The sequence below is a fragment of the Topomyia yanbarensis genome, unplaced genomic scaffold (assembly GCF_030247195.1).
Source record: "Topomyia yanbarensis strain Yona2022 unplaced genomic scaffold, ASM3024719v1 HiC_scaffold_6, whole genome shotgun sequence".
NCBI lineage: Eukaryota > Metazoa > Arthropoda > Insecta > Diptera > Culicidae > Topomyia > Topomyia yanbarensis.
In genome coordinates, this window is record NW_026683824.1 from 351,031 (window position 1) to 367,125 (window position 16,095).

Genomic DNA, 16,095 nt, shown 5'->3' on the forward strand with positions numbered 1-16,095 from the left:
CGCTTAGTAGCAGAGTTGCCACATTCACTGATTTTCTTGGAAGGATTTGCAAAAACCTTCGAGTTTGTAGATTAGAAAAACATTTTCTCATGATTCACTGGTAAAAGTACAGAATTACCAAGCGCAAACTTAATACTAGTTAATAAAAGAAACTTTCTAATTAAATTCTATGTTTGTCTATGTTGATACAAGACGGGAATCTTTTAAAACAATTCAAACCTTGCCGACGATTGTTTTTACTGCGTACATACATCTTTCCCCTTTCGCAGCTCACACCGAATGAGCACAGTTTTCATCATGGTGTTCCTATTTATAGACTTTACAATGCAGATGGAAGGCCGTCCTTTTGTTCGATAAATGAAAATATTTTCATCATTCGTTTTGGTGTAGCTTTCGCTTAGTGGCAGAGTTGCCACATTCACTGATTTTCTTGGAAGGATTTGCAAAAACCTTCGGGTTTGTAGATTAGAAAAACATTTTCTTACGATTCACAGGTAAAAGTACAGAATTACCAAGTGCAAACTTAATACTAGTTAATAAAAGAAACTTTCTAATTAAATTCTTTTTCCATTTTGCCTTCGTCCTGATAAGGACGGTTTGTCTATGTTGATACAAGACGGGAATCTTTTAAAACAATTCAAACCTTGCCGAAGATTGTTTTTACTGCGTACATACATCTTTCCCCTTTCGCAGCTCACACCGAATGAGCACAGTTTTCATCATGGTGTTCCTATTTATAGACTTTACAATGCAGATGGAAGGCCGTCCTTTTGTTCGATAAATGAAAATATTTTCATCATTCGTTTTGGTGTAGCTTTCGCTTAGTAGCAGAGTTGCCACATTCACTGATTTTCTTGGAAGGATTTGCAAAAACCTTCGAGTTTGTAGATTAGAAAAACATTTTCTCATGATTCACTGGTAAAAGTACAGAATTACCAAGCGCAAACTTAATACTAGTTAATAAAAGAAACTTTCTAATTAAATTCTTTTTCCATTTTGCCTTCGTCCTGATAAGGACGGTTTGTCTATGTTGATACAAGACGGGAATCTTTTAAAACAATTCAAACCTTGCCGACGATTGTTTTTACTGCGTACATACATCTTTCCCCTTTCGCAGCTCACACCGAATGAGCACAGTTTTCATCATGGTGTTCCTATTTATAGACTTTACAATGCAGATGGAAGGCCGTCCTTTTGTTCGATAAATGAAAATATTTTCATCATTCGTTTTGGTGTAGCTTTCGCTTAGTGGCAGAGTTGCCACATTCACTGATTTTCTTGGAAGGATTTGCAAAAACCTTCGGGTTTGTAGATTAGAAAAACATTTTCTTACGATTCACAGGTAAAAGTACAGAATTACCAAGTGCAAACTTAATACTAGTTAATAAAAGAAACTTTCTAATTAAATTCTTTTTCCATTTTGCCTTCGTCCTGATAAGGACGGTTTGTCTATGTTGATACAAGACGGGAATCTTTTAAAACAATTCAAACCTTGCCGAAGATTGTTTTTACTGCGTACATACATCTTTCCCCTTTCGCAGCTCACACCGAATGAGCACAGTTTTCATCATGGTGTTCCTATTTATAGACTTTACAATGCAGATGGAAGGCCGTCCTTTTGTTCGATAAATGAAAATATTTTCATCATTCGTTTTGGTGTAGCTTTCGCTTAGTAGCAGAGTTGTCACATTCACTGATTTTCTTGGAAGGATTTGCAAAAACCTTCGAGTTTGTAGATTAGAAAAACATTTTCTCATGATTCACTGGTAAAAGTACAGAATTACCAAGCGCAAACTTAATACTAGTTAATAAAAGAAACTTTCTAATTAAATTCTTTTTCCATTTTGCCTTCGTCCTGATAAGGACGGTTTGTCTATGTTGATACAAGACGGGAATCTTTTAAAACAATTCAAACCTTGCCGAAGATTGTTTTTACTGCGTACATCCATACAATCTTTCCCCTTTCGTAGCTCACACCGAATGAGTACGCTTTGCAGCCTTCGATGTTTTGGTAGCATTTTTAGTGGCAGTTACTACCGCCTTTTCAGTGACTGCGTTTCTTAGCCTTTGGCTTTTTGGCCTTCTCACCGCCACCACCGTTTTTCCTCTCTCCGGTGGTAGCCAATTTGATTGGTCGTCCGATGCAGCTTCTCACGACCACGCACGTCTGTTATGCACTGCGTCTTACACACGTCTGGCTTTGAGAAAAGCTGCGACACCCCTATTTATAGGTTTTATCATTAATGTTGATTCTCATTTAAAGTAGTTTTTGAACTATTTAAACAAATTTTATATAGCAAACAACGTATCGGTAGCAAGCGTTGAACGTTTTCCTTCCGATTTATGAAACAAGATTGGCAATCCGTTTAGTAGAAGAAAAGTTATTAAGGTTCAAATTGTACGTAACGCTTTCGCTAATATTCACTACTATCGCTTTCTCGCTCGTTCTCGTGGCGTGCATGAGCCTTTCCTTTCCGCCCGGGTTCTAATGACATAACCGAAACTAATATGCCGGCTTTCCCCCACCAACTGCTCTCGTCAAGCAACCCAATACGAATAATCAAAGGAACAAACATGTAGTGAACCTATATATAAACTTTTCATTATTTTATTGTTTATTTGCTGCACCATTTTGACGGCTCTGTGCGGGATGGGCTGAAAATTTTCACTTTTCCGAGTCGTTTTCGAAAGATTTTTCAAAACACTATTTTTCCGTTGATAATGAATGTCCTACATATTCCAAAATTTAATACAACATTGGTACAAATATTTTCGACAAAATGCCGAAGAAATTGATTAAATCCATTCAGTACAACAAAAGATATAAGCGTTCAAAATCTTACATCATTTTTCTGCCGAAATTTTGAAAAGGGGCCCCTATATTGAAAGGTAAGTCGTTAGTCACGACAAAATATTCCTAAAAAGAAAAACTATGTATGAGCAAAAAAAATCGCCTAGAAATCAATAAAATTCCAACAGTAGAAGAATATCAAACAGAAATAGTTTGTTCATCAGTAACAATTTGTTCCATCATAGATCAGTATCAGATATCGATATTTAAGTACCATAGAAGCCAATATAACGTACCATGTAGACGGATGTATAGAAAATCTTTATAAGTTAAAAAAAAAACCCGTTTGTTTTTCGATTTACTTTTTCTTTCTTTCTTTTTCAGGAGAATCAATTTCCGGGCAATCGTTTTCCAGGGAAAATGCTACCATGTCAGCATTAGTCCGGATAAAGCAGATTTCGGCAATCCCAAGCTACTAAAACAGTGGCAACAGTGAACTTCGTGTTCGCGCTATTTCCCCTTCAAACCAACACATCACGAGTAAGCATATAGATAGCAGCCATGGTAATCTTCCTATGCGGCGGCGACTGAGAATGTGTGTGCATCAGTATAAAAGCGCTACTCAATGGGCCGAATTGCAACATTCGGTATTGGAATCTCGCTGCTGCAGGTGTGCTGCGCTAGCCTACTAAGTTATTACCTACAACAACCAAGAAGATGACTGGCCGTGGCAAAGGGCTCGGCAAGGGAGGCGCTAAGCGGCACCGCAAGGTGCTTCGTGACAATATCCAGGGCATCACCAAACCCGCCATTCGTCGTCTGGCTCGACGTGGAGGAGTGAAGCGAATCTCCGGTTTGATATACGAGGAAACCCGTGGTGTGCTGAAGATTTTTCTGGAAAACGTTATCCGGGACGCTGTGACGTACACTGAACATGCCAAACGGAAGACCGTCACTGCGATGGATGTCGTCTATGCGCTTAAACGCCAGGGACGCACATTGTACGGTTTTGGTGGTTAAGCCCTACCACGACGTTCACGACAACACAAAAGGCCCTTTTCAGGGCCACCAAATGTTTAGAAAAAAGAATTAGTTTGAAATGTATCCTTCATAATTTTCATCCACGTTGCAGGGGCGTACTGTTTAATGTGCGATTTTGATGGATATGCGAGAGACCGTCGTAACACTACAACGCGCTCAGTCGCTGGGTTTCCCTTTTTTCATATATGCATTTCCTTTTTCTTTCTCCTGAGCTTGCGTATCATGGGACAAAACGGCTCGTTTCTCGATAGCAACGAACCGCCGACCGACTCTTTTTTTCGCGCGCGCACGTTTTAGCTTACCACGCTTTCACCTACCTGTCTACCTATGAATTTGCGTACCTTTAATTGGTCTGAATGATAAAAGTAAAGTTGATGGCTGGTGAGTTAGTACTGTATCAATCAGGAAGCAATTACAACACACACACACACACACACACACACACACACACAGGAAGAGAGAGAGAGAGAGAGAGAGAGAGAGAGAGAGAGAGAGAGAGAGAGAGAGAGAGAGAGAGAGAGAGAGAGAGAGAGAGATTGAGCAACCGTAAAAAGATGGGTGGGTAATGTCTAGGACATAACCGGAGTGTCGTGACTACTCGTTTGACTTGTAATTCAAATCGAATGATACTCAATGAAATATGTGGGATTGTTTCAAGTTATTCTTTATAATAATTATGGTGGTTTTGAAAAGAACCTTTATTGTTGGCGTCTGCGTTGATAGGGGATGCGCTGGATTCTAAGCTGGTTGAGACATTCATTCATGAAATGAACAATTTTCTTCCTTTGAAATATCAATGTTAAAATCTCTCGAAACAACCATCGGAATCTTTTTCGTACAAAAATGAACACACTTAGCAAAAACCTAGGAGCGGGTAATGTCCGGGACATAACCGCGATGATCATATTCTTAAAATTCTGCTTGTATCTCTTTCAAATGGCTAAATTTTACGCATTAAGTTCGATTCACCGGGCTCAGCGAAATTTTCCTGGGGATCCCGTTCGTTAGTATATTCAGCAAAACAATTTTATTAACGAGTTCTCCGCATTGAATACAGGTCAATAATTTCATATAATGATTTCAACAAGCAGACAATGTGCATGTATGACAGGTGGGAGTGTTCTGAAGTGTTTTTAGTGGAGGTAACAACATAAAATCATGTATTGGACATTTTACAATGATTCTCCTTAACCCTGCAAAACCACGGGGTTGGCAGCAGAGGGTTAAGTTGTTTGGAAGAGATGACAGTTAATATATGATAACTAAAAATATAAAATTGTTCTATAAATTGCAAAGTTATTGCCGCGTTGACCTGAAAATTTGTCATTTCATTCATAAAGGAACAATCATTGAAATTATGTCAATTTATGCTTTGCAAGATTTGAAATAACTTCGAAGTGTGGTCACGACACCCCTGTTATGTCATATACATCACCAACCCATCTTTTCATCATTCGTTTTGGTGTAGCTTTCGCTTAGTGTCAGAGTTGCGACATTCACTGATTTTCTTGGAAGGATTTGCAAAAACCTTCGAGTTTGTAGATTAGAAAAACATTTTCTCATGATTCACTGGTAAAAGTACAGAATTACCAAGCGCAAACTTAATACTAGTTAATAAAAGAAACTTTCTAATTAAATTCTTTTTCCATTTTACATTCGTCCTAATAAGGACGGTTTGTAGATAGCTATGTTGATACAAGACGGGAATCTTTTAAAACAATTAAAACCTTACCGACGATTGTTTTTACTGCGTACATACATCTTTCCCCTTTCGCAGCTCACTCCGAATGAGTACGCCTCGCATCAAGGTGTTCCTATTTATAGACTTTACAATGCAGATGGAAGGCCGTCCTTTTGTTCGATAAATGAAAATATTTTCATCATTCGTTTTGGTGTAGCTTTCGCTTAGTAGTAGAGTTGCCACATTCTATGATTTTCTTGGAAGGATTTGCAAAAACCTTCGAGTTTGTAGATTAGAAAAACATTTTCTCATGATTCACTGGTAAAAGTACAGAATTACCAAGCGCAAACTTAATACTAGTTAATAAAAGAAACTTTCTAATTAAATTCTTTTTCCATTTTGCCTTCGTCCTGATAAGGACGGTTTGTCTATGTTGATACAAGACGGGAATCTTTTAAAACAATTCAAACCTTGCCGACGATTGTTTTTACTGCGTACATACATCTTTCCCCTTTCGCAGCTCACACCGAATGAGCACAGTTTTCATCATGGTGTTCCTATTTATAGACTTTACAATGCAGATGGAAGGCCGTCCTTTTGTTCGATTAATGAAAATATTTTCATCATTCGTTTTGGTGTAGCTTTCGCTTAGTAGCAGAGTTGCCACATTCACTGATTTTCTTGGAAGGATTTGCAAAAACCTTCGAGTTTGTAGATTAGAAAAACATTTTCTCATGATTCACTGGTAAAAGTACAGAATTACCAAGTGCAAACTTAATACTAGTTAATAAAAGAAACTTTCTAATTAAATTCTTTTTCCATTTTGCCTTCGTCCTGATAAGGACGGTTTGTCTATGTTGATACAAGACGGGAATCTTTTAAAACAATTCAAACCTTGCCGAAGATTGTTTTTACTGCGTACATACATCTTTCCCCTTTCGCAGCTCACACCGAATGAGCACAGTTTTCATCATGGTGTTCCTATTTATAGACTTTACAATGCAGATGGAAGGCCGTCCTTTTGTTCGATAAATGAAAATATTTTCATCATTCGTTTTGGTGTAGCTTTCGCTTAGTAGCAGAGTTGCCACATTCACTGATTTTCTTGGAAGGATTTGCAAAAACCTTCGAGTTTGTAGATTAGAAAAACATTTTCTCATGATTCACTGGTAAAAGTACAGAATTACCAAGCGCAAACTTAATACTAGTTAATAAAAGAAACTTTCTAATTAAATTCTTTTTCCATTTTGCCTTCGTCCTGATAAGGACGGTTTGTCTATGTTGATACAAGACGGGAATCTTTTAAAACAATTCAAACCTTGCCGACGATTGTTTTTACTGCGTACATACATCTTTCCCCTTTCGCAGCTCACACCGAATGAGCACAGTTTTCATCATGGTGTTCCTATTTATAGACTTTACAATGCAGATGGAAGGCCGTCCTTTTGTTCGATAAATGAAAATATTTTCATCATTCGTTTTGGTGTAGCTTTCGCTTAGTGGCAGAGTTGCCACATTCACTGATTTTCTTGGAAGGATTTGCAAAAACCTTCGGGTTTGTAGATTAGAAAAACATTTTCTTACGATTCACAGGTAAAAGTACAGAATTACCAAGTGCAAACTTAATACTAGTTAATAAAAGAAACTTTCTAATTAAATTCTTTTTCCATTTTGCCTTCGTCCTGATAAGGACGGTTTGTCTATGTTGATACAAGACGGGAATCTTTTAAAACAATTCAAACCTTGCCGAAGATTGTTTTTACTGCGTACATACATCTTTCCCCTTTCGCAGCTCACACCGAATGAGCACAGTTTTCATCATGGTGTTCCTATTTATAGACTTTACAATGCAGATGGAAGGCCGTCCTTTTGTTCGATAAATAAAAATATTTTCATCATTCGTTTTGGTGTAGCTTTCGCTTAGTAGCAGAGTTGTCACATTCACTGATTTTCTTGGAAGGATTTGCAAAAACCTTCGAGTTTGTAGATTAGAAAAACATTTTCTCATGATTCACTGGTAAAAGTACAGAATTACCAAGCGCAAACTTAATACTAGTTAATAAAAGAAACTTTCTAATTAAATTCTTTTTCCATTTTGCCTTCGTCCTGATAAGGACGGTTTGTCTATGTTGATACAAGACGGGAATCTTTTAAAACAATTCAAACCTTGCCGAAGATTGTTTTTACTGCGTACATCCATACAATCTTTCCCCTTTCGTAGCTCACACCGAATGAGTACGCTTTGCAGCCTTCGATGTTTTGGTAGCATTTTTAGTGGCAGTTACTACCGCCTTTTCAGTGACTGCGTTTCTTAGCCTTTGGCTTTTTGGCCTTCTCACCGCCACCACCGTTTTTCCTCTCTCCGGTGGTAGCCAATTTGATTGGTCGTCCGATGCAGCTTCTCACGACCACGCACGTCTGTTATGCACTGCGTCTTACACACGTCTGGCTTTGAGAAAAGCTGCGACACCCCTATTTATAGGTTTTATCATTAATGTTGATTCTCATTTAAAGTAGTTTTTGAACTATTTAAACAAATTTTATATAGCAAACAACGTATCGGTAGCAAGCGTTGAACGTTTTCCTTCCGATTTATGAAACAAGATTGGCAATCCGTTTAGTAGAAGAAAAGTTATTAAGGTTCAAATTGTACGTAACGCTTTCGCTAATATTCACTACTATCGCTTTCTCGCTCGTTCTCGTGGCGTGCATGAGCCTTTCCTTTCCGCCCGGGTTCTAATGACATAACCGAAACTAATATGCCGGCTTTCCCCCACCAACTGCTCTCGTCAAGCAACCCAATACGAATAATCAAAGGAACAAACATGTAGTGAACCTATATATAAACTTTTCATTATTTTATTGTTTATTTGCTGCACCATTTTGACGGCTCTGTGCGGGATGGGCTGAAAATTTTCACTTTTCCGAGTCGTTTTCGAAAGATTTTTCAAAACACTATTTTTCCGTTGATAATGAATGTCCTACATATTCCAAAATTTAATACAACATTGGTACAAATATTTTCGACAAAATGCCGAAGAAATTGATTAAATCCATTCAGTACAACAAAAGATATAAGCGTTCAAAATCTTACATCATTTTTCTGCCGAAATTTTGAAAAGGGGCCCCTATATTGAAAGGTAAGTCGTTAGTCACGACAAAAAGTCCAGCTTGTGATCTGTGTCGGGGGACAAGCGTTCCCATCGATGCGTGCGCTGAAGCGCCTGGGTGTGATGGTCGACGCGTGCGGTTTATCAGCTCACAGCCATGTACACAACGATGTAGCGAGTTGATCAGTACATCCTAAATAATAGAATTTTGAGTTAGCCAAAGCAATTCGAAATAACACTGATGATTAGAGCACTAAAATCAAAATCCGCAACTAAAATGTTGGATTTTTTTCGAGGTATTTCTCTCTGTCTGTCTCTGCCGTCGAAACAAGAAAGCATTTCGCGAGCGCGTTGTACGGTTCTACGAGCAACACAAGAATCTCGGCGAAAAGTGCACGGTACAATATTTCAAAGGGGAAAACGTTGCGCCGTCGACTGTTTACAACACCTTTCGACGGTGCAATCTCAATGCCGCTTGCCGGTTGATAAAAAAAATTATTTTGGCTAAATATTTTGTTTTGCACGAAGCAAGTTACTTCCCTCGCAAAAAAAAGCAAAAAAAAAAAAAAACAATCGTTCCCGAATACCCACTCGATCCCATTTGTACCCTAAAAAGCACAACCCGCTTCACAATTTGCTTCAGTGTCGCCCAATCGCAGATTTCTTCGGGATTTCGTTTTGAGAGCCACGAATTGCAAACAAGTTGATTGGTAGAAGATCACGAAATGCATTAGCAAAGTTGACGTAGACGCCGTACTACGCGCCTGTTCCGACATCAAACGGAAGCTTCGCCGAACAGCATCCAATTACGGATCGGTTTGAAATGTTCACTAATTTTTGGCCAACAATGGAGAACGTATCTTCTAATTTCAATCGAATCGTTTGTCTTTTTTTTTGACAGGTTGAGAAAAAAAATCCAAAATTTGTGTTGCCACCCGTTAACTTTTTTTGTTTTAGTAATTTTAATAACGAAAGTTTTCAGCAAAGGACCAGCCGACCGAAACGTTTTCCGCAGGTCGCCAAATTACGAGCACTTCCGCTCGAGCAAATATGTACAAAAATGAAATAATTTTATATAGAGAGAAGTTTTCTTTCGATTGGATAGCACCGAAAAGGTTTTCCAATTGCTAGAAGGTTCAAATTAACCTATTTTCCACAATTCAGTTTGCACGTGCCGCCATAGTCGGATACATGATTTGATAATATTCGGCCATACGCTTAAAACAGAATGTTCAGCGGGTGTTAGTTTGGACGGTGCGGACAGTGCAGTAAATTGAATGCAAACTTCCAGTGTACTTTTCACAAGCAGTAATTCGATTTTGGTTGATTTAAAACAACAGTCCGTAAAATTTTACCGGCACCGATCGAATAGTAACTTCCAACCGTCATCTACGCGTTCCCAAACAGAGCCGATGAATACGATCCTAAACAACAGACACCGGACCCCCGGTTATCATATTCGCAGACTTGCATCATCGTGCATCCATCGACTCGTCGTCTACAACTGTGTGTGTGGAAGAAAACCAAACCAAACGAACGCGCAATGGCTGAAACTGCTATCGACGTTGCTGCTACGGCCCCTGCCGTCGTCGCCTCTCCGCCAGCCGCCAAAGCGCCACCGAAGCAGGCGGCCAAGGCTAGCAAGAGTGACGCCAAGAAACCGAAAAAATCTTCAACCCATCCACCAGTGAGTGAGATGGTTCTGGCTGCCATCCGGACCCTGAAGGAACGGAGCGGATCATCACTGCAGGCGATCAAAAAGTACATCGCCGCCAACTACATGTGTGACGTCGCCAGGCTGGCTCCGTTTATCCGGAAGGCTTTGAAAACGGGTGTCGAGAAGGGAAACATCACCCAGACCAAGGGTACCGGTGCTTCCGGATCGTTTAAGGTGACGGTCGAAGCAAAGAAACCGGCTGGCGATAAGAAACCACCATCGGGTGCAGCGAAAAAACCGAAGAAATCGGCTACTAAATCCGGGGAGAAGAAAAATCCGCCGGCTGGTGGTGGTGAGAAGACCAGCAAGCCAAAGGCGGCGATCCCGGCCGCTAAGAAATCGGCTACGAAGAAAGCGAAAGCTGCTGCCCCTGCAAAGGCGGTAACGGCTGCCACTAAACAGAAAGCCACCAAACCATCGAAGGCTGCAGCGAACAAGCCGAGGGCACCTAAGCCAAAGAAGGCCGCCACCGCCCCGAAGAAGGTCACCGCCGGCAAGAAGTAAATTCCCGACAACGTGCGCGTCCCCCCAAAACAACAGTCCTTTTCAGGACTAACAAAATTGTAAAGAATTGATTGATGCTTATTTTCCGTTAATGCTCCGTTCCCCCCATGAGTTTTCTAGCTTGAGCAGCAGCGCGCGCACACACCCGCATTCAACTGGCTGCCGATTGGCAAGATAAATCAGTCGTCGTTAGTTTGATTAAACAAATCACTATAGTAAATAGGCGCGGTTTCTTGCTCAGATAAACGTACGTACGTACAGGTAAATTAATAGTAGGCCGTGGTTTTCTGTTGCCTTAACAAACAAACAAACAAACAGAGCAAGTATAATATTACTCTGATTAGCAAACAACGCGCTTATTTTGGCTATAATAAAACAGAGAAAAATTGGCTGGCACAATAAACAAACGAACGAACGATAATTACCGATTTTTTAGCCTAAATTGACGAACGTATTGTATTGTTCAACTTTGCGATTATGAATTGTGTTGGGTATTTAATTATTAACGTTCAACGCAGATCAGAAGTTTGAAGGCTGGGAAGTGCATTGTATTAACAAGTATGATCCAGAAATGTGTTCTTTTTGCGGCAGAATTTTCATACGCAGGGGCTGTTTTAGACTGACTGAGTAGAATATAGACGATAAAGGGGTAGAAAAAAGACCGTTTTCCGTCTTAACAAAAACAATCAACTAGCGGTAAGGGGAAAGACTACTTCCACAAACTACAGCAATTGATTTGGTGATGATTTGAAAAATGGACAGAGAAACAAAAATGACAACGACGTTTTTGCTCTAATGAAACAAACAAACAAACAAACAACAACAACTAATGTTTATATAAACTATGTGTACACATTTCAATTCAACTCTTTACCAGAACGTGTTTTGGTGGCCCTGAAAAGGGCCGATGACGATGGGGTGGTGGTGTGTGACATCCGGCGGCGGGGCGGGCGACACGTTTACTTCGAGCTGGTATACTTGGTAACGGCCTTGGTACCTTCCGATACGGCATGTTTCGCCAGCTCTCCCGGTAACAGCAAACGAACGGCGGTCTGTACCTCGCGGGAGGTGATCGTCGACCGTCGGTTGTAATGGGCCAGACGAGATGCTTCGTTAGCAATACGCTCGAAGATGTCGTTCACGAAGCTATTCATGATGCTCATCGCCTTCGACGAGACACCGGTGTCCGGATGGACCTGCTTCAGCACCTTGTAGATGTAGATAGCGTAGCTTTCCTTGCGCCGTTGCTTTCGCTTCTTCTTCTCTCCTCCTCCTGCTTTTGTGGCGATGTTCTTCTGTGCCTTGCCACCGCCGCCGCCGGATTTTTTCACAGCCTTTCCGCTGGCTTTCGGTGCCATAGTAACGACGTGGTTGTGCTGCTGTTAACGCTCTCGATGCGAACTGCGCTGACTGATTGGTAGCAAAAATCACTACATATCGCTTATATACGATCGTGTAGCGAGACGAAGGTTCGTCCTTTTTTGTGTTTAGCGCGTTTCGTTCGTTCGCTACTCCGCCCCTTTGGCGAACGATGTGCAATGAAGCGAATGCATAACAAGGGGTGCTGTGTGCGCGAGTGGCATCAGTGTTACTCGTATTGTCTACGTGACTACACACGAACGCGCACAGCGATAAACCTACAACAATGTCTGCACGCGGTAAAGGAGGAAAAGTGAAGGGAAAGCCAAAATCCCGCTCAGTTCGTGCCGGTCTCCAGTTCCCTGTTGGCCGAATTCACCGTCTGCTGAGGAAGGGAAATTATGCTGAACGTGTCGGTGCCGGAGCACCCGTCTACTTGGCAGCTGTGATGGAATATCTTGCCGCCGAAGTACTGGAGCTGGCAGGAAACGCTGCTCGCGATAACAAAAAGACCAGAATCATCCCCCGTCATCTGCAGCTGGCCATTCGAAATGACGAAGAGCTGAACAAACTGCTCTCCGGTGTGACCATTGCTCAGGGTGGCGTGTTGCCTAACATACAGGCCGCACTGCTGCCGAAGAAGACTGAAAAGAGGGCCTCCGCAGCAACTTAAATCCCGCTCCTTTCTAGCCGTAAAAACCGCCCTTTTCAGGGCGACTATTTTCTTCTGATAAAAAGAGTTAATTTGATTTTCACTCCGATAATCATCAACGTACATTTCTGTGAGCATTGCACAAGTTTTTTTTTTTTGCAATGCTCGTCAGACGCTTAATAATAGTTTCCCTCATATCATGGCATTGACGATTTCACCCAATCTCTCAAAAGTTCACTCATCGATTTGGTGCTAAATCACAAATCGGCCGCGCAAGATTTCCCTCAATGGGTCTTGTTTTTCACACGCTACTACTGTCGATCGGTACGAGGTGGTGCTGCTGGCAAAAAATCCCCCATCGGCGTGCTGTCTAACAAACACACACAGCCACCCGCCTGAGCATTTTTGGAGGGAAACGGAAAATTTCTGCTAATAATTCTTAGTAAAATATGATTGGTTGTGGTCCTGAAAAGGACCGTTTGTTGCTGTTTCGTTCTGGGGGGTGATGGGCACACACCAAATTTAGGCCCGCTCCCCACGGATCCGGCGAGCCAGTTGGATGTCTTTCGGCATGATGGTCACTCGCTTGGCATGGATAGCGCACAGATTGGTATCCTCGAACAAACCAACCAGGTAAGCCTCGCTGGCTTCTTGAAGGGCCATGACGGCTGAGCTCTGGAAGCGCAGATCGGTTTTGAAGTCCTGCGCGATCTCACGAACCAGACGCTGGAAGGGCAGCTTGCGGATTAGTAGCTCTGTCGACTTCTGATAGCGACGAATTTCTCGCAGCGCGACAGTTCCTGGTCTGTAGCGATGGGGCTTCTTAACGCCACCCGTAGCTGGGGCACTTTTACGGGCAGCCTTCGTTGCCAACTGTTTGCGGGGAGCTTTCCCTCCGGTGGACTTGCGGGCGGTCTGTTTCGTACGGGCCATGGCGCGAAAATTCTGCTCTACTACTGATACCACTGTGATGCTGTTCAAACGACGAATGATGACCAAAACAGACCGACCGATTTTTTTTATAGTCGCGAATAAACACTACTATCGCCTGTCTCGCTCGTGTACGTGCCATGTGCCTTTTCGTTCTGTATACGGTTCGATTCGGCTACTATACTTCCCCCACCATTTCCATTCCGGAGCCAGTGTTGCCAGACTTGATTTTTTCAGCTTTTCATTAGATTTGCAAAAAAATATTCCTAAAAAGAAAAACTATGTATGAGCAAAAAAAATCGCCTAGAAATCAATAAAATTCCAACAGTAGAAGAATATCAAACAGAAATAGTTTGTTCATCAGTAACAATTTGTTCCATCATAGATCAGTATCAGATATCGATATTTAAGTACCATAGAAGCCAATATAACGTACCATGTAGACGGATGTATAGAAAATCTTTATAAGTTAAAAAAAAAAACCCGTTTGTTTTTCGATTTACTTTTTCTTTCTTTCTTTTTCAGGAGAATCAATTTCCGGGCAATCGTTTTCCAGGGAAAATGCTACCATGTCAGCATTAGTCCGGATAAAGCAGATTTCGGCAATCCCAAGCTACTAAAACAGTGGCAACAGTGAACTTCGTGTTCGCGCTATTTCCCCTTCAAACCAACACATCACGAGTAAGCATATAGATAGCAGCCATGGTAATCTTCCTATGCGGCGGCGACTGAGAATGTGTGTGCATCAGTATAAAAGCGCTACTCAATGGGCCGAATTGCAACATTCGGTATTGGAATCTCGCTGCTGCAGGTGTGCTGCGCTAGCCTACTAAGTTATTACCTACAACAACCAAGAAGATGACTGGCCGTGGCAAAGGAGGCAAAGGGCTCGGCAAGGGAGGCGCTAAGCGGCACCGCAAGGTGCTTCGTGACAATATCCAGGGCATCACCAAACCCGCCATTCGTCGTCTGGCTCGACGTGGAGGAGTGAAGCGAATCTCCGGTTTGATATACGAGGAAACCCGTGGTGTGCTGAAGATTTTTCTGGAAAACGTTATCCGGGACGCTGTGACGTACACTGAACATGCCAAACGGAAGACCGTCACTGCGATGGATGTCGTCTATGCGCTTAAACGCCAGGGACGCACATTGTACGGTTTTGGTGGTTAAGCCCTACCACGACGTTCACGACAACACAAAAGGCCCTTTTCAGGGCCACCAAATGTTTAGAAAAAAGAATTAGTTTGAAATGTATCCTTCATAATTTTCATCCACGTTGCAGGGGCGTACTGTTTAATGTGCGATTTTGATGGATATGCGAGAGACCGTCGTAACACTACAACGCGCTCAGTCGCTGGGTTTCCCTTTTTTCATATATGCATTTCCTTTTTCTTTCTCCTGAGCTTGCGTATCATGGGACAAAACGGCTCGTTTCTCGATAGCAACGAACCGCCGACCGACTCTTTTTTTCGCGCGCGCACGTTTTAGCTTACCACGCTTTCACCTACCTGTCTACCTATGAATTTGCGTACCTTTAATTGGTCTGAATGATAAAAGTAAAGTTGATGGCTGGTGAGTTAGTACTGTATCAATCAGGAAGCAATTACAACACACACACACACACACACACACAGGAAGAGAGAGAGAGAGAGAGAGAGAGAGAGAGAGAGAGAGAGAGAGAGAGAGAGAGAGAGAGAGATTGAGCAACCGTAAAAAAGTCCAGCTTGTGATCTGTGTCGGGGGACAAGCGTTCCCATCGATGCGTGCGCTGAAGCGCCTGGGTGTGATGGTCGACGCGTGCGGTTTATCAGCTCACAGCCATGTACACAACGATGTAGCGAGTTGATCAGTACATCCTAAATAATAGAATTTTGAGTTAGCCAAAGCAATTCGAAATAACACTGATGATTAGAGCACTAAAATCAAAATCCGCAACTAAAATGTTGGATTTTTTTCGAGGTATTTCTCTCTGTCTGTCTCTGCCGTCGAAACAAGAAAGCATTTCGCGAGCGCGTTGTACGGTTCTACGAGCAACACAAGAATCTCGGCGAAAAGTGCACGGTACAATATTTCAAAGGGGAAAACGTTGCGCCGTCGACTGTTTACAACACCTTTCGACGGTGCAATCTCAATGCCGCTTGCCGGTTGATAAAAAAAATTATTTTGGCTAAATATTTTGTTTTGCACGAAGCAAGTTACTTCCCTCGCAAAAAAAAGCAAAAAAAAAAAAAAAAACAATCGTTCCCGAATACCCACTCGATCCCATTTGTACCCTAAAAAAAAGATGGGTGGGTAATGTCTAGGACATAA

At 41.7% G+C, this 16,095-nt stretch overlaps 4 protein-coding genes across 4 annotated transcripts; 3 read left to right on the forward strand and 1 right to left on the reverse strand.

Moving 5' to 3' along the window:
- Positions 1-3,508: 3,508 nt before the first annotated feature.
- Positions 3,509-3,811, forward strand: LOC131695946 (histone H4-like). Its single transcript, XM_058984474.1, has one exon. It carries the CDS (start codon positions 3,509-3,511, stop codon positions 3,809-3,811), a length of 303 nt encoding a protein of 100 aa, XP_058840457.1.
- Positions 3,812-10,166: 6,355 nt separating this feature from the next.
- Positions 10,167-11,042, forward strand: LOC131695947 (histone H1A, sperm-like). Its single transcript, XM_058984475.1, has 2 exons — positions 10,167-10,721; positions 10,965-11,042. The coding sequence occupies exons 1-2, from the start codon at positions 10,167-10,169 to the stop codon at positions 11,040-11,042; spliced, it is 633 nt and encodes a 210-aa protein (XP_058840458.1).
- Positions 11,043-11,803: 761 nt separating this feature from the next.
- LOC131695869 (histone H2B-like) lies at positions 11,804-13,927 on the reverse strand. The gene is made up of 2 exons (XM_058984405.1): positions 13,898-13,927; positions 11,804-12,139 (listed from the first exon to the last, which is right to left on the reverse strand). Exons 1-2 carry the CDS (start codon positions 13,925-13,927, stop codon positions 11,804-11,806), a joined length of 366 nt encoding a protein of 121 aa, XP_058840388.1.
- Positions 13,928-14,643: 716 nt separating this feature from the next.
- LOC131695871 (histone H4-like) lies at positions 14,644-14,955 on the forward strand. Its single transcript, XM_058984407.1, has one exon. It carries the CDS (start codon positions 14,644-14,646, stop codon positions 14,953-14,955), a length of 312 nt encoding a protein of 103 aa, XP_058840390.1.
- Positions 14,956-16,095: the final 1,140 nt, after the last annotated feature.